Here is a 19633-nt window from a genome sequence, read left to right as displayed (position 1 = left end):
TTGTTTCGACTCAGGTCTTTCAGTGCTCTGTCAAACTCTTCACGCAGTATCTTATCTCCCATTTCATCTTCATCTACATCCTCTTCCATTTCTATAATATTGTCCACAAGTACATCGCCCTTGTATAGACCCTCTATATACTCCTTCCACATTTCTGCTTTCCCTTCTTCGCTTAGAACTGGGTTTCCATCTGAGCTCTTGATATTCATACAAGTGGTTCTCTTATCTCTAAAGGTTTCTTTAATTTTCCTGTAGGCAGTATCTATCTTACCCCTAGTGAGATAAGCCTCTACATCCTTACATTTGTCCTCTAGCCATCCCTGCTTAGCCATTTTGCACTTCCTATGGATCTCATTTTTGAGACGTTTGTATTCCTTTTTGCCTGCTTCATTTACTGCATTTTTATATTTTCTCCTTTCATCAATTAAATTCAATATTTCTTCTGTTACCCAAGGATTTCTACTAGCCCTCGTCTTTTTACCTACTTGATCCTCTGCTGCCTTCACTACTTCACCTCTCAAAGCTACCCATTCTTCTTCTACTGTATTTCTTTCCCCATTCCTGTCAATTGTTCCCTTATGCTCTCCCTGAATCTCTGTACAACCTCTGGTTCTTTCAGTTTATCCAGGTCCCATCTCCTTACATTCCCACCTTTTTGCAGTTTCTTCAGTTTTAATCTGCAGTTCATAACCAATAGATTGTGGTCAGAGTCCACATCTGCCCCTGGAAATGTCTTACAATTTAAAACCTGGTTCCTAAATCTCTGTCTACCCTTATATAATCTATCTGATACCTTCTAGTATCTCCAGGATTCTTCCATGTATACAACCTTCTTTCATGATTCTTGAACCAAGTGTTAGCTATGATGCAAAACTACCAGGCGGCTTCCTCTCATTTCTTACCACCAATCCATATTCACCTACTATGTTTCCTTCTCTCCCTTTTCCTTCTCTCGAATTCCAGTCACCCATGACTATTAAATTTTCGTCTCCCTTCAGTACCTGAATAATTTCTTTTATCTCGTCATACATTTCATCAATCTCTTCGTCATCTGCAGAGCTAGTTGGCATATAAACTTTTACTACTGTAGTAGGAGTGGGCTTCGTGTCTATCTTAGCCACAATAATGCGTTCACTATGCTGTTTGTAGTAGCTTACCCGCACTCCTATTTTTTTATTCATTATTAAACCTTCTCCTGCATTACCCCTATTTGATTTTGTATTTATAACCCTGTTTTCACGTGACCAAAAGTCTTTTTCTTCCTGCCACCGAACTTCACTAATTCCCACTATAACTTCAACCTATCCATTTCCCTTTTTAAATTTTCTAACATACCCGCCCGATTAAGGGATCTTACATCTCACGCTCTGATCCGTAGAACGCCAGTTTTCTTTTTCCTGATAATGACGTCCTCTTGAGTAGTCCCTACCCGGAGACCCGAATGGGGGACTATTTTACCTCCGGAATATTTTACCCAAGAGGATGCCATCATTAAAGCTGCATGCCCTCGGGAAAAATTACGACTGTAGTTTCCCCATGCTTTCAGCCGATCGCAGTACCAGCACAACAAGACCGTTTTGGTTAGTGTTACAAGGCCAGATCAGTCAATCATCCAGACTGTTGCCCCTGCAACTACTGAAAAGGCTGCTGCCCCTCTTCAGGAACCACACGTTTGTCTGGCCTCTTAACAGATACCCCTCAGTTGTGGCTGCACCTACGGTACGGCTATCTGTATCGCTGAGGCACGCAAGCCTCCCCACCAACGGCAAGGTCCATGGTTCATGGGGGGTTTTCAGTGTATATGGGAACCGATTTCCATGCTCTCAGCATTTCTTTTGTTGCGGCAGGAGATTGCTGCTTTGCTGTCACCGCCTCCTCCTCCTCGAGCTCCTTTCCGTAACTTACTGCTGTGAAACACACTACAACTCCATAAGCTCCTCGGTGGTCATTTTTGGCTGTGATCTTCCACAAGCTCATCGATATCATTGTCATCCCTTTCTAGTCCCACGCTCTTGACCAATGATACAAACTCGTTGACTACAGGCTCCTCAGTTACTGATTCAAATGCCCGAGTCACATTCGACAATGCACTCTGGCCAAAGCTGCTTCCAAGCAGAAGTGGGAGTTCTCTTGGTAACCCCTTCCCACACCTTTTCAATCGCCTTTAAACAGCCAACGATGTTGAAGTGATATTTCCAAAACTCTCAGAGTGACATTGGTATCTTCAGTCAACTCACAGCAATGCTCAAAGAGCGCTTTAGTATGGAGCTTCTTACAGTTAGAAATATTCTGCTGGAGTAATGCAGCGATGTTGGGAGGCAGAAACTGGATCTTGATGAATTGAAATTCTTCATTGGTGGTCTTGCAGGTCTGGGGAATGGGCAGAAGTGTTTCATAACAAACAAGACATGGAGTGGCATATTCATCTCAAGCAAATATTTTTTCATCGAAGGACCAAACACTTCATTGATCCAATCACGAAAACGATCACGTGTCACCCAAGCCCTGTTGTTGGACCTCCACATCACATTTGACCTGCTCTTCTAGACTTTGCACTTACTGAAGGCTCATGGAGTTTCTGGACGATGAACAAGCAGCGGTTTAATTTTCAAATCGCCGCTTGCATTGGCACAGAACAGCTGTGTGATACGGTCTTTCATTGGATTGTGACCAGGCAATGCATTCTCCTCTGCTGTTATAAAGGTACGCGTCGGAATCTTTTTTCCAGAACAAACCCGTCTCGTGTCAAAAACCTGTTGCGGCAGATAACCATCAGATCAAGTTCTCTGTTGCCTTTGTATCGGACGCGGTGACTAACTATGCTGTGGATGCCGGGTCTTCTGAAACTTCTCGAACCACCCACAGCTTCCGTCGAACACTTCGGCCGTTGATGATCCTGGTGTTTCCTTAACGAGGTCGGCGAAAATTGTTCCCGCCTTCTCACAGATGATGTTCTCGTTAATACTGTCTCCTTGCAATTGCTTTTTATTTATCCGTTGTTTAAATACTTTTCACTCCCTTGGAAGCATCGATCTCCTTAATCTTGTCCTTGTTCTTGAGGATGGTGCAAACAGTTGATTTATACCGATTGTATGTGCGTGCTACATCAGCAATGCTCACATGTTTGTGTTTTTCAATGATTTACGTTTCATTTCTGACAAGGGAACCTCCCCATCGCACCCCCCTCAGATTTAGTTGTAAGTTGGCACAGTGGATAGGCCTTGAAAAACTTAACACACATCAATCGAGAAAACCGGAAGAAGTTGTGTGGAACTATGAAAAAAATAAGCAAAATATACAAACTGAAGAGTCGATGTGGAAGATAGGCGACATTAAGGATAAAACGCGCAGAGGAGTGCCGTGGTCCCGTGGTTAGTGTGAGCAGCTGCGGAACGACAGGTCCTTGGTTCAAGTCTTCCCTCGAGTGTAAATTTTATTTTTGCAAAGGTATGATCTGTCGTTCGTTCATTGACGTCTCTGTTCACTGTAATAAGTTTAGTGTGTGTTTTGCGACCGCACCGCAAAACCGTGCGATTAGTGGACAAAAGGACGTGCCTCTCCAATGGGAACCGAAAACATTTGATCTCAAGGTCATAGGTCAACCGATTCCTCCACGGGAAAACACGTCTGATATATTCCATACGACACTGGTGACGGCATGTGCGTCACATGACAGGAATATGTTGTCGACCCACCTAACTTGTACACTTGGCGAATGGGTAAAAAGATTCTTCTACCTTGCACTATTTAGGTTTTCTTGTGGATGTGATAATCACTTGCAAAAAAGTGATGAAAACCTAAGAGTTTGTCACATAAACTGCAACAAATGAATGCAACAGTTTCACAGTCGCACAGCTTTTCCTGTGCTCTGTCAAAACATGTTTTTACGTTTTCAGATTTTTCTGTGTGTAGATAGTCAAATCCTGCGTATGTCCAAGCAAATCTGAACATGTCCTGGAATTTTGGAGAGCGAAGTTGATTATGTGTGAGTGCTTGAACCTTGATAATTGTCTGAAAAAAATAAACTTTTCACACGAGGGAAGACTTTAACCACGGACCTCTCGTTCCACAGTTCCACACGCTAACCAGGGGACCACGGTGCTCCTCAGCTCAGACTAACGTTGATGTTGCATGTCTGGCGCATGGACTACTCAGTTTGTGTATTTTGCTTATTTTTCCATAGTTCCACACAACTTCTTCCTGTTTTCTCGATTGATGTGTGTTCAGTTTTTCAAGGCCTATCCACTGTGCCAACTTATAAATAAATCTGAAGGGGGTGCGATGGGAAGGTTCCCTTGTGAGATCATTTTCTTTCTCTTATGGTCATCTTATTGCGGTTTTATCTTCGGCGACATTTCTACGAAGGTTACTAAAATTTGCACACAAGGAACACTGAACACAAGTTTAGGAAAATGAGTGATCACAAGCTGCACGAAGATGGTAGCAGAAAAAGCGCTAAACCCAGACTGCGGTACGCACTGAAGACATTGTTCATATGTTGCTGCCGACAGCGAAGGGTGTTCGTATTGTTGAACGTTCCCCCAGCCGCATGCGAACGGCTGGTGACGTCACACTAAATCGTCGTTACTTGTTATGCGAATCAGTTCGTTAAGCGAGTAATTTTTTTATGATTTGTTTTCTCGTTATGCGAACTGCGCGTTATGGGACGTGCTCGTTATGCGAGGTTCCACTGCATAACGATTTTCTGCAAGTTGTAGGTATCTGATAATGAAAACTTTTACGTATCAAATGTAAAATCATATGAGAAAAAGGAACATTTGCTAAAAAAAATGTAAAACACTATCACGTAAACTATCAACGTGATGAAATAGTTTTCAATGGGAAAATGTATTATAATATTGTATAATAAAGAATACGATCCACATCACAGAGGTCCTAATTGTGGTCCACGGACACGCAAAGTGTTTGTTATCCGTTAGTTTTAAGCATTCTGTAACAGTAAGATATATATAGGCATTGAATAGTTCGTGTGAAGAGCAGTTCAGCGATTTAACACATGTCCATGTTACTTACGATACGCATCACTGAACAGTACGGTAAGGGAGACAAGCAGTAGCCAGAAATTAACTTCGATGCCTGTAGCAAACTTCCGCCTAAGAAATCTATAAAGGAACAACCAAACTGGTAGAAAAGTTGTTTGAAAACATCTGCTGATTTACCATTTATAAAGACTACCTTGTTTTTAGATCTACAGCTTGCTCAATATGTGCCTGACCACATTGACTCTGCAGGAATCCCTGTAGACCCTTATATCCTACCACACTAATCTTCGTTACGACGAACGGCAAACAATGAAGACTCTCGTGGCTGTGTTCCAAGGACAGCATTCACTCCGCTCAGGTGTGTGCCTTCCATTGTCTGAAAGCGACAAACGATGGCGGGCCTGCTGCCTCTATGGGTTGAAACGGACGGGGAACTGCGACAGTCCAGTTAGTGACCGAGCCGACACCATATTTGTTCGATGAGTCCTAATACGACATCCGCTAAAAAAAGAAACACCTCTGGAGTACGTGTGCCTGATGCCCGTGCCGGTGTCGTGTGGTATCCATCTTTAATCAGATACTGAGCACTGCGCTAATTTTAAAGAAGACTGTCCATGTAGATCCAGCTGGTGGAACCAAGACCAAACAGCGATACTTTGTCAAATTTGGTAGCGAACTAGGTGGCCCAGTGAAAATGCATTCCGGAGGACGGCTGTTCAAATTCCCGTTCGGCCATACGTGTTTCGCTTTTACTAAATACCTTAATGCAAATGTTGGAATGGTTCCTATCGAAAGGATCCTACCGATGTCGTTCCCCGAACTAGTTCTCAGCCTCTAATGACATCAGCGACGGAACCTAATCTCGATTCCTTCTACCACGTTTGTAGTCACCTTAACACCCGTAAATTTTATGTTTTCTAAGTGTTAAAAATATTTTGTAAAAGAAGTTGGTGCGGGGTATGCGATAGGATACCGAAATTTCTTACGTTTTTCCCCTTTTCTCCGTCTTGTGTTTTCTATTGATACTACTTTATGTAAGCTTATTTTGATTGTAATAAACAACGAGTACACAACAGTTACAGTACGAAGTCCAGTCAACAAAGACCAAACAAATGTAGAACAGAGGGAAAAATCAGTAGTCGCAAATTTTTGTACATTCGCAGGAAGGACTGTCACATACTAAAAATCCTGACAGGTGGTGAGGGGGTGGAGGTGGCTGTTAAAAGAAGACTTTAAAAAGTTTTCCTTTAATAACTAAATCAGCAGATTTCAGTGGAAACGTTTCCCAATACAGAATTTTCTACAAAAAAGATGCTACTCATTTATCTAGTTCTCTAGTTTCCTTGTGGCAGGGGATGAAAAGCCGGAAGATAATTGTGTTCTAATGGTATATAATTAATGTTTATTATTGAATCAAGTGAGTTAATAATAAACATTAAATGTGTGTAGCACATCTAAGTGCACTAGACCCGCATTAAGAGAAATTATTTTCTGGGGGTTTAACAGGGTCAGAAATGTGGGACGGAAGTGTGAGGAATGGTACGTTGCCGGATTATGATAATGCACTTCCCTATTACGTGGGTGTCACTTGTCATACGTGTATACGCGAGATTTCCACACTCCTAAACATCCCTACGTCCACTGTTTACGAAGTGATAGTGAAGTGGAAACGTGAAGGGGAGTGTTATGGGACCATTGCTTTTCACAATATATATAAATGACCTAGTAGATAGTGTCGGAAGTTCCATGAGGCTTTTCGCGGATGATGCTGTAGTATACAGAGAAGTTGCAGCATTAGAAAATTGTAGCGAAATGCAGGAAGATCTGCAGCGGATAGGCACTTGGTGCAGGGAGTGGCAACTGACCCTTAACATAGACAAATGTAATGTATTGCGAATACATAGAAAGAAGGATCCTTTATTGTATGATTATATGATAGCGGAACAAACACTGGTAACAGTTACTTCTGTAAAATATCTGGGAGTATGCGTGCGGAACGATTTGAAGTGGAATGATCATATAAAATTAATTGTTGGTAAGGCGGGTACCAGGTTGAGATTCATTGGGAGAGTCCTTAGAAAATGTAGTCCATCAACAAAGGAGGTGGCTTACAAAACACTCGTTCGACCTATACTTTAGTATTGCTCATCAGTGTGGGATCCGTACCAGATCGGGTTGACGGAGGAGATAGAGAAGATTCAAAGAAGAGCGGCGCGTTTCGTCACAGGGTTATTTGGTAACCGTGATAGCGTTACGGAGATGTTTAACAAACTCAAGTGGCGGACTCTGCAAGAGAGGCGCTCTGCTTCGCGGTGTAGCTTGCTCGCCAGGTTTCGAGAGGGTGCGTTTCTGGATGAGGTATCGAATATATTGCTTCCCCCTACTTATACCTCCCGAGGAGATCACGAATGTAAAATTAGAGAGATTAGAGCGCGCACAGAGGCTTTCAGACAGTCGTTCTTCCCGCGAACCATACGCGACTGGAACAGGAAAGGGAGATAATGACAGTGGCACGTAAAGTGCCCTCCGCCACACACCGTTGGGTGGCTTGCGGAGTATAAATGTAGATGTAGATGTAGATGTACAGCACAAAAGCGTACAGGCCGACCTAGTCTGTTGACTGACAGACCACCGACAGTTGAAGAGCATCGTAATGTGTAATAGCAGACATCTATCCAGACCATCACACAGGAATTCCAAACTGCATCAGGATCCATTGCAAGTACTATGACAGTTTGGCGGCCGGCCGCGGTGGTCTAGCGGTTCTGGCGCTGCAGTCCGGAACCGCGGGACTGCTACGGTCACAGGTTCGAATCCTGCCTCGGGCATGGGTGTGTGTGATGTCCTTAGGTTAGTTAGGTTTAAGTAGTTCTAAGTTCTAGGGGACTTATGACCTAAGATGTTGAGTCCCATCGTGCTCAGAGCCATTTGAACCACTTTTTGACAGTTAGGCGGAAGGTGAGAAAACTGATTTCATGGTCGAGCGACTGCCTATAAGCCACACATCACGCCGGTAAATGCCGAACGACGCCTTGCTTAGTGTAAGGAGCGTAAACATTGGACGATTGAACAGTGAAAAAAACGTTGAGTGGAGTAATGAATCACGGTACACATTGTGCCGATCCGATGGCGGAGTGTGGATATGGCGAATGTCCGGTGAACGTCATCAGCCAGTGTATGTAGCGCCAGCAGTAAATTTCGGAGGCGGTGGTGTTATGGTGTGGTCATGTTTCTCATAGAGGGGGCTTTCACCCCTTGTTTTGCGTGGCACTATCGCAACACAGACCTACATTGATGTTTTAAGCACCTTCTTGCTTCCCACTGTTTAAGAGCAATTCGGGAATGGCTATTGCTTCTTTCAACACGATGGAGCACCTGTTCATAATGCACGGCCTGTGGCGGAGTGGTTACACGACAATAACATCCCTGTAGTGGACTGGCCTGCACAGAGTCCTGACCTGAATGCTATAGAACATCTTTGGAATGTTTAGGAACGCCGACTTCGTGCCACGTCTCACCGACCAACATCGATACTTTTCCTCATTGCAGCATTACGTGAAGAATGGGATGCCATTCCCCAAGAAACCTTCCAGAACCTGACTGAACGTATGTCTACGTGAGTGGAAGGTGTCATCAAGGCTAAGGGTGGGCCAACGTCATACTGAATTCCAGCATTACCGATGGAGGGCGCTACGAAATTAAAGTAATTTTCAGTCAGGTGATCGGATACTTTTGATTACGTTTAGTACGTCCGCAAACTGCAGAGGGCATCCCCATTCTCTACATGGCACTGCGTCACAAAAAGCAGCTACACCGTGTTTCACAAAGTTATACTGACCTTTCAGCAGATCGCCTTGTGAATTACTGGCGACACAGTCTGAGACATGCCAGATATGAGATGCTAATATTAACGCAAGTTGCATCTGGACAGATTCTATGTAAAGCTCTGAACTCTGTTCTACATTACTACATTTCTTGCCATTCTGTACGGCAATGAATGCTGCTCACTTTTCAGTTTACAAACAGACTATACCTCCCCAGCATTTCCAATACAGTTCACTTATGTAAGTATTCAAAACAACCTCACTGAGCTAGTATTTATATAGTGGAGTTATTTTCAGTTTATTCAGTGCTTATTTGCAGTTATTAAGTCAGCTTTACGTAAAATACGTTCCTACAAACAATGGCTGGGAAGTGCATAACTTGTGAATAGATGCATGACTTTAAGGCTACGGCCAAATGCAAATAAATAAAATTTGACGTTTGTAAGTGTGATGCAAGCAGTAAAGGAAACAAAAGAAAAATTCGGAGTAGGTATTAAAATCCATGGAGAAGAAATAAAAACTTTGAGGTTCGCCGATGACATTGTAATTGTCAGAGATAGCAAAGGACTTGGAAGAGCAGTTGAACGGAATGGAAGGTGTCTTGAAAGGAGGATATAAGATGATCAATAAAAGCAAAACGAGGATAATGGATTGTAGTCGAATTAAGTCGGGTGATGTTGAGGGAATTAGATTAGGAAATGAGACATTTAAAGTAGTAAAGGAGTTTTGCTATTTGGGGAGCAAAATAACTGATGATGGTCGAAGTAGAGAGGATGTAAAATGTAGACTGGCAATGGCAAGGAAAGCGTTTCTGAAGATGAGAAATTTGTTAACATCGAGTATAGATTTAAGTGTCAGGAAGTCATTTCTGAAAGGATTTGTATGGAGTGTAGCCATGTATGGAAGTGAAACATGGACGGTAAATAGTTTGGACAAGAAGAGAATAGAAGCTTTCGAAATGTGGTGCTACAGAAGAATGCTGAAGATTAGATGGGTAGATCACATAACTAATGAGGTGGTATTGAATAGGATTGGAGAGAAAAGAAGTTTGTGGCACAACTTGACCAGAAGAAGGGATCGGTTGGTAGGACATGTTCTGAGGCATCAAGGGATCACCAATTTAGTATTGGAGGGCAGCGTGGAGGGTAAAAATCGTAGGGGGAGACCAAGAGATGAATACACTAAGCAGATTCAGAAGGATGTAGGTTGCAGTAGGTACTGGGAGATGAAGAAACTTGCACAGGATAGAGTAGCATGGAGAGCTGCATCAAACCAGTCTCAGGACTGAAGACCACAACAACAACAACAAGTGTGACGTCATTGAGCTACGTAATGCTGGTGAGAAATTGACTGTACTGGTAAATGTGGTTTCTTGTTGTTATCTGTTGTTGGTAACATTGTAAAACCGTGTAACTATTTAAGTAGGTGGTGAACTAATGAATGACGAGAAAGTTATTGCACTTGTCTCACCGTCAACTGTTACTGGTAGACGCCTTCCATTCATAAACTGCTGGCACTTGCAGAGTGGGCTGCGCTGAATGGAACCACTCACCATATATACACAATGTCTTGCAAGGTGTCTGATGGAATAGGACTGTTCATGGTCAGATCTGCTGGAACGCATTGCTAGACTTGAGTTGAAATAAATGAAGTTCAATGACACCTAGGTTGCTTACTTTGTTACAGAGAGAGTCAATACAAGCCTACTAGCCTCTTAATGTTTTGGCACAGCTAAAGCTGGGGTGATGCATTTCATTCTTTCGCTGCGAACAAAGCATTCCAACCCATTGAAGTTATTTTGTCTACTCACATGAGAGCTGGGCAGCAAATGATGGGAAGGTATAGTCAGTCTGTAAACCAAAAAGCGAGCAGCGCTTACGTTGGGGGAAATAGCCTCTCTGAAGAACACTACAGCTGCCGTACATGGTGACCAAGGATCAGTGTCCCTGTAGCAGTGTAGAACGTTGTGCAGAGATTTTAGCAGATTCTGTTTATATGCGTTTCTTGCATTATTATTAACTCATATCTTATGATCATGTTTCATAAAAACACACTGTACGTCCTGTAGTTTCTTTTTGTGACAGTGCGGTGGAGAGAGAGAGAGAGAGAGAGAGAGAGAGAGAGAGAGAGAGTTCATCTGCTCGCTCTTCGGTTTGCAAACCTAAGGAGGGGGGAAATGTCTTATAATACGGCGACCTACCTTACCTCGCGATTTTACGCTCTACCCTGTTATGCCCTCAGACCACAATTTATCCCTCAATACGGTTCTGCTGCACTTAGATGTGGTATGCTTAATATTTGTTCTTAACACATTTCACTCAACAATTTGATACCATTAAAACAATTTATTAATCTGCTATTTTTCCATGCCCTGCAACGCAGAAACTGTTAGTCCTCGAAAACAAAAATGAACAGCAGCTTTTTTGTAGGAAGTATAATGCAATTTATTTTCGTACCAGGAAAGATTTTCTCTGGAAGCTTCGGTTTTCGCATTATTCAAGAAAAACTCGAAATGTGTGACGTTTAAATGTTGTTCAAGACACTCCCGCCTACCACTGTACAAACATTTGCGACTATACTAATATTTTCCTCTAATTTTCCTTCGTTGACTGGAGTAACGTAATCAATGCCGGCATAATTGCAAGTAACAAATGTAAAATTGTAGTTAACCACATTATAAAGATAGGAGAATGTTAAAATTTAACTTGGTATCTGTCCAGTTTCTTGGGGGAATTTCTTAACAAACGCAGCATCTGCGCAAAGTTTGGTGTCACACAATACAATCGGCCAAGCAGTTTACGCACAACGTGACTTCATAACCTACAATATTTAGAAATTTATTAGATACAAGAACACGCGTTGCAGTAAGTGATAATCCTCAAATGCGTGATTTGTTCCGCCGTGAATATTCACCTTCTCAACTACCGAGCTATCTAAGCAATTGCCATTCTCTGTAACTGACTAACTTCACAGGAGCGTGCTAAAAAATACGGCAATGTACGATGCTTGTTACGATCTGTAATAACACTTTTTGAAATAGATGAAGACAAATTGCAAATTAGGAGCTAGTACTACAGCGATTCATCAGTTTACCAAGCAGCACATAAGATTGCGTCTTCTTAGCCAAAGAGCATACCAGGTTCATAGATGATGAAGTCGCTGTCCAATGAGCTAACAGTATCTTTTTTCAACATGATAAATATCATTTATAGCCGACAATATATTTATTAGCTGACATTCTAAGCTGTAGTTATCCATTTCAGAAATATTATAAGGTTTGTAGACCATTGATTCATCAAATAATTAGCAAAGAGTTGGGTTGTTTGGGGGAAAGAGACCTAAGTGTGACGTCATCGGTCTCATCGGATTAGGGAAGGACGGGGAAGGAAGTCGGCCGTGCCCTTTCAAAGGAACCATCCCGGCATTTGCCTGGAGCGATTTAGGGAAATCACGGAAAACCTAAATCAGGATGGCCGGACGCGGGATTGAACAATTAGCAAACAGTACTACCATCGAAGAGAGGACTCATACGTCTACATCACTTAGATTTTGAAGTTGTAATAAAAAATAAAAAAGTTGTAATAAACTGGGAGATGAAGCTTGCACAGGACAGAGTAGCATGGAGAGCTGCATCAAACCAGTCTCAGGACTGAAGACCACAACAAAAAAGGGAGCATTCGACGAATGGCACCGGTTCCGAAAAACCTCTCATTACTAGAGCACCACACTGCAAGGATTCAATCGTTCATTCCAAAACGAACGTGAAATTCACAACATCAATAACAAGAACACAAAATGGACGCGAGTGCTACAACACACATCTCCACAAAATCTTCATTCAGAACTGGCATATCTCAACCACTTACTAGTCGGATGTTCCCATTCGCATATACCATTAGCAGCCCAAACTCCGTAAGACAGTTATTGTACTGGGCATTTTTCCCTTACAACGAATGTTTTGAACCTTGCTCAGCAGCCTAAGATCTAACAATCGCAAGGCACCTTCAAAGGAACATTCTTCTATAAATTCCAAGATAAGACACCGAGCCACACCAGCCACGTAAATTGACGCCAAGGCTAGTGTACACTAACAACTGATATCAAAAAGAAACACTGTCTGCAGCTATTCATGCTTTAACTATTTGTATACAAAGTTTAAATTCTAGTCTATTACTAATTTATCCCTAATTATGGACCTCCAAAACTTATTAAGAGCATCCTCAGCATAAGACTTAGTTTCACTTAAAAACTGAGCATTATATCTGTGTTATTCGATGTGCCAATAAATGATTCAGAACGAAGAGAGAGACGTCCCGAAAACGTTTCAATTATGTAGTTTCTCAATGGGCTAGATAACTGTATAGTAAGGGTAAATAGCTGCACACCGTAACAAATGTCCAATTTCTGTTATTTTTCAGGACACTCATGGTAGCTTCTGGTTAAGAGAACTACTTATATGGTAATATATTCTTCGCTCGTTTGCCAAATAACACTTGTAAACTCATCTCTATATCCTTGAAGAGGATGACCGAACTGCAACGGTCGCAGGTTCGACTCCTGCCTCGGGCATGGATATGTGTGATGTCCTTAGGTTAGTTAGGTTTAAGTAGTTCTAAGTTCTAGGGGACTGATGACCTCAGAAGTTAAGTCCCATAGTGCTCAGAGCCATTTGAACCATTTTTTTGATGACCGTACTCCCGAAAGCGACTTCTGTGTCTTCCTCCTGCAACATCTCGCTCGGTAAATAGAGCATCACTGAGACGTACAACATAGTAAAGAGTCAATTATTCAGCCGTGTGAATGAAGAAAACGGCATGCACCGAGCATAGGTCAACCAGCAGACCTCCTTCCTACTGTTGACGTATACAAGGCCTACAATCCAAAGTTGATAAAGAGCATTCGCGGTTTGCCGATTTTCTGTCTCTTCCACAGCAGAAAGACAGCAAAATTACGAAAACTACACAGATACATTTGGAGTGAAGCATAACAGAACACTATCGAAACGATAGAAGTCGTTCAGCAACAATAAAAGTTCTCTATAAAAAGGAATGAGTATCAAAGTCAGTTAATCACAGTTTACACAGTAGTGTCGTATTTGTGTTGTCAACGGTGATGAAGGTAAAGAAGCGAGAGAACACAACCCACTCCTTATAAGAAGGGGAAACTCCCCTTCGCACCCCTCCCCTTCCGAGATTTAGTGGTGAAATAGTGCATAGCCCGTCAAACAATGAAAACAGATCGAGCATGAAAACAGGAAGTGTTCAAATGGCTCTGAGCACTATGGGACTTAACATCTGTGGTAATCACTCGTCTAGAACTTGGAACTACTTAAACCTAACATAAGGACATCAGACACATCCATGCCCGAGGCAGGATTCGAACCTGCGACCGTAGCAGTCGCGCGGTTCCGGACTGAGCACCTAGAACCGCGAGACCACCGCGGCCGGCAAAGGAAGTGTACTAAACTGTAAAAAAAGAAGCAAAATAGAAACAGTGAACGGTCCAGGCTCAGCATTAGCAACTTTGAGATACCCTGGAAAGCCATGTTATCGTGGTTGTGTGATCACGTTGGACCGCTGAGCGGGAGATGCGTGTTCAAAACTACCTCATACATACTTCTTTTCACAAAATTATGAACTTTCCCGTCTGGTTATTGGCGTGTACATTCTCTTCCTGTAGTGTTGGCAATTGCCATACTACACATTGCTACAGAATATGAGTCACGTGGTAAGAATATATGACCGTCGCAAGTAAATGTGATAAAAATTGAGAGCAGGTGAGATGCTGCATCGACCTCTCACAGAAATGAAAACAGACGGGTGTGAACTATGTTACAACAAAGGAATTCAAGAGACGAAACTTCCAAAACTAAGCACAAGAATGAAAATCTACTTCTGTGGAACAAACAGCAAGTACGTACGTCTGGAGGCCCATTCCTTATACCTCTGTGTTGCAGACGATCGGTACACCACGACAGAAATTTGAATTTAGGGAACAGACACGTCAATGAGCGGATGGAAGTTGATAATTCTGCGGGGTAGGGCGGAGGGGGAGTGGGGGGGGGGGGGGGTTTCGAGGGAGATTTGAACACCGATCGCCCGCTTGGCAGTCCAAACAACCACGACGCCGTGGCTACTCCCCTTAGCTCGATGCCGCATATCTTAACTTGGACCGTTCACTGTTTCTATATTGATTTTTTCACAGTTCAGTACACCTTCCCGTTTTTATGTTCTGTGGTCAATTTTCGACGAGCTGTCCACTGATCCATCTTATCACTAAATCTGATGGCGTGGTGTGGAGTTTCCCTTGTAAGAAGCAAAAAGCTTTACTGTTCCAATCTGTCAGCAACAGTACTAAACGCTGGGGGGAGATATAGGATTTAATTGACGACAAAGGTGCCGACTTTAGTCATGAGGCACTATGTGCCACGAGCTCTTCTCTCATTGAGAAACACTGGGAATAGAAGGTTCTTCCACCACCAGGACTCAAACCGGCTACTTCTGAGTACCATAACACTAACATTGCCTTAGCGACCCCTACGGAAGCAGATTTAAGGTGGTATTATTATGGTGACAGCCTGACAGAAACGCTGACTGTGTAGACGAGCAGCACAAAATTTCCGATATGTGACTTCTTGCAGCGTAAAATCTTGTTTAAATACTATTGTCATACACAGCGTACATATACCTTCATAATATTTGTTTTAAAAGAAAATAACTTCCCCTTTCGTCACACAACGTGCACAGAACACCAGCCAGTTGAAATTTTCTACGGTTATCAGCCTATTACCAGTGTCATCCTGAAGCCATGTTTCCAACAAATTACTCTTCACCTTCAGCTGAAGGTGAGTAGGAAACTCTTTGAAATATTAATTCATGACTACGTTACCCCAAGCTACAGAAGATTTCATCAATGAAGTTCGCCAAAAAATCCTACGTTATTATATTTACCACTTTTTAAGTTTGTTATTGATTTTTCGGAATGGAAGGTAATGCCCACTGAAGGTGCAACAGAATAGGAACGTGGTCTGTCACTAAGCAACGAACGGACGAAATTTCATTTTTTACGAATTAAATACTGTGGAAGCTCACGGAAACTAAATAAATCTGTAGTGATATCAAATTTGGCAGTGGAGGGTAGTATTGCAACTGCAGATAGTGAAGCGTGCTCTTTGACGGCACGTCCTCACGCAGGTATACTACTAGATGTAACAGGTGGGTTACCTGGTATGGATATGCGGAGTCCCCTCGGGCTGAGGGCCTCGATGAGCGGCGGCGGCACCGTGTAGAAGGGCGACTGCGCTGTCGTCCGCTGCAGCAGCGTCAGCAGGGCACACGCAAGCGGCAGCGCTGGCGGCGCCATTGTGAACGTGGAGCGCTTGGTCCAGCCCGGCCGAAGGCGCACGGAGCTCTGGCGGCCGGCTTCCCGTTTCCCGCCACTGTGTGCCGCCACGAGGCTGCCGCCAATCAGGCGACTGCCCGCCGCTGACGTCGCAAGAGCGCAGCTGCGCGCGTCACACCACCACCACCTAAAGAGAAGGCCGCGGCGCGCTCTTGTGACGACACGCAAAGCGGGCCAGGGTTGGATTGGCGCTGAGCTTAAAGAATCGAGACGCACGGCCTGCAAATCTTTGTCAAACGGTTTTACAGAACCTATTCCGTAAAAAATAATTAATTTCTGAAATACTTTTAGCTTTATATGGCAGCTTCATGATGAAGTGCCAATCATTTCGATAATCGTCATAACTATTGTGGTGAGAACGTTGCCATCAAAAATAGAGGTCGCTATGAATTTGTGTTTGATGCATATTACACATTCTATTGCTGAGTATGAAATACAGATGAGGTTTTGAAATTTTCGTAAAACTTTGGATCAATATCTGCTCCCAATCTCGAAAAAATTGAGCATCTGCAGCAACTTCACTTCCGATCGCAACGCGCGGGAATGAAATATTCATAACGCCTGTCATATCTCGTAAACCGCTGGAGATAACGAAACGAGATCTTGGCAAATGATACCACGCAAAGAGGAGAGTTCTTTGCCGAATGGTTAAAATAAGTAACTTTATCAATCGCGATATAGCAGAAACTATAGTTTATAATTCTTTTTTACCGGTAATGTAATTGCATAAGACTTAGCAATAGCCAGTGAAAACGTACGAGTGCGGGATGTAAATAATATTGCGATATACATGATAAAACAAGGTACATTTGTGAAAAATGCACTGTGATAAAGTAGATTCTTTCTGGACCAGACAACTATTATTTACACTCACTTGAAAAATTCTGCACTAATACAGTGTATAATATTAAATTCCTCTGCCTTCAGTATCCCCTAAATAAATATTGTGTAGCTGTTTATAGAGCTCCCTCAGGAAAGCTGAGTACATTCCCCAAGCAAACAATCACTTTTAACTCACCTCACAAAAACAATTTTGCGTTGTTATTGTAATGTAAATTTTCTTTCCTGTAAAAACATGGCAGATTTTGAGCATAAGTCAACAATGAAAATCTACAAACCTTCAGCAGACATTTGCAGCAGTTGGAATGAGACAATTCGTCAAGCTAAAAACGTCAATAATAAATTTAACCTATTTCTAGATTAATTTGTTCCATTGTTTGACACATCGAAAAATAACACAGATATGCTTCATACAGACAGAGAGATCGCTTTTTAAACATGAAAACAGCAGTTTCAACATACGTTAGCACTCATGCTAACTAATGCGAGAGTGAAAAACAACACCCACTCACAAATAGAGAATAAAACGTATCGGTAATGCGTAACAAAATACGAACTGCAGAGAAATTTAAACACGAATAAAAAGTAACACGAGCCACAAATTTATATTTCGTTTTCAAAATAAAAATAAAGCCACTTGATAACGAATACTAGGCCTACTTACTGCGAACTTTTGCTCACAATTTTAGTCTAATGTATCCAAAATGCAAGATATTCCACCAGAAAAAATAACAATTGTACTAGGTATACAGTTTTTACATACCTTCGTGTGCTCAGTGGGTTGGAAATTGTCCCGATGAATCGCTGAAAGACATTTCCAACACAGATTCGCATCTTTCGGAAAGGAAAACAACATTACTTTCGGTCGAGTTCCGTAATTCCCACGACACCTTGGCACACAGCACTTCTAAACCATGTTCACAGTAGCTTCACTACAGGCAAACACTGTAATCGCTAGTTTTAAGCACGAATATAGCACTCGATCCAACAAACGTGTAGATAAACAAACGCTTCGAAACACAACATGGTGGCCCGCTTGGAGTGACGTCACGACCTGCTATGAATTTCGCGCCGCGGCCTTGTCTCTAGGTGGTGGTGGCCACACCCAGCAGACAGTGCGCTCTGCTAGGCGAAGAACTGCCACAATACACAGATCGTAGAGCTCACCATTAAAAATATTGGGTGTTTAGAAACTCGTTACTGTAAGCCCAGTGTACACGGAGACACTTGCGAAACTTAAGTTTCGAAACTGTACTGCTCACTGCTGCGCGTGCGCGGCCAACAGTAGTGAAAGATCTTTGGGGAGACTATGCAGTTAAAGGACAACTTCCACGACACACAGCTATTACTAGTGTGTGTTTTTAGGTTAAGGGGCTCCGGAACGCCCTATACTTGCAATGTTAAAATAATGCTTATAAATTACATCTTTCCTCACAAAGTATTTGAGGTAGGAAGTTGAACTTTTTACAGATTATTTATTGGAATATGGGCTACAACTTAACACAGGGAGTTTACAAAATTGTAGTTCAGTTATTAAAGATGATTTTTTTTCAATTGTAATGAAAATTCACAACATTTTTTGCAATTTTTTATTTATACATTCAAAAATATACAGTTTTTTGGAAAAAGGCTGTGTTAAATTATGCAGATGGTACTGTGTAACATTTACTGAAAGTTTGAAACAAATATGTTTGGAAGATCCTTAGAAAACATGTAATTAGTATGAGAAAATAAAAGTTTTGGGAATCGAGTGACAAAGATTGGATTAACTTTTTAGTGCATTCCAGGTCCATAGGATGGATTATCTTCATCCTCTGCAAACTCCTCCTCCAGCTTCCTCTTGTTCCTCCTCCTGTTTACTCTTGCTCGTATGTCTAGACTCTTTACAGCCCTGTCTGCAGCCCGAAGGCGTTCCTTGTCTAAAGCAAGCATCGCTCGTACCATGTTAGAATGTTATTATTTACAGTAATAACACATACCTTTGGCTTTCCAACATTTCTCCTTTTCTTAAAAGCCTTCAGAGAATTTCTAATAACTTTACTTTTACTCATTATTATACTTCAACAAAACAGAGACTCAAGAAACAGAATTAATTACGAATATTTTCGAGATAACGACAGAGTAAATAAACATGAAACAATCGACAATCACACCAGCGATATATATTGAACCATCACAGGTTAGCCACAACACATACTTTATCTCACATCACTAAAATGTACCTGATGTCACGGACGTTAATAATAACACCATTTGACAGCAGTTTAACAGCGCCACAGTGGGTCACGCCCATGTAGAACACATTTCAAAAAAAAATTAAAAATGGTTGTAGTCTTCGGAATTGAATAAATTATATATCTATTAAAAGGTAATAGTCTGCACATTCAGAAAACGCAAAAAAGTAAAAATTGAAATTTTCATGATTTTGAGCCTTTCCGGAGCCCCTTAAGTGGCAGGAAGTCGTATTTATTTGTGATTTCTGGGCAGTTAGTCTATGCACAGGTGCTTATGGGAACGTGTATGATAATCATTACAAGAACAAACGGCGACACAATACCGCATTTG

At 42.1% G+C, this 19633-nt stretch overlaps 1 protein-coding gene across 1 annotated transcript in view; it reads right to left on the bottom strand.

The window, feature by feature from the left end:
• LOC126176847 (neural Wiskott-Aldrich syndrome protein-like) overlaps nt 1–16223 on the bottom strand; it is an 86701-nt gene extending 70478 nt beyond the window's left edge. Inside the window, exon 1 of the mRNA XM_049924035.1 lies at nt 16051–16223. Coding sequence (XP_049779992.1) covers nt 16051–16189 — 139 coding nt within the window. The 5' untranslated portion in view covers nt 16190–16223. The remainder of the gene's footprint in view (nt 1–16050) is intronic.
• Between the last annotated feature and the right edge of the window lie 3410 nt (nt 16224–19633).

Source organism: Schistocerca cancellata, chromosome 3 (assembly GCF_023864275.1).
Source record: "Schistocerca cancellata isolate TAMUIC-IGC-003103 chromosome 3, iqSchCanc2.1, whole genome shotgun sequence".
In the NCBI taxonomy this organism is placed as follows: Eukaryota; Metazoa; Arthropoda; class Insecta; order Orthoptera; family Acrididae; genus Schistocerca; species Schistocerca cancellata.
The sequence above is the reverse complement of the archived record's forward strand: the minus strand, read 5'-3'. Positions and strand labels throughout refer to the sequence as shown.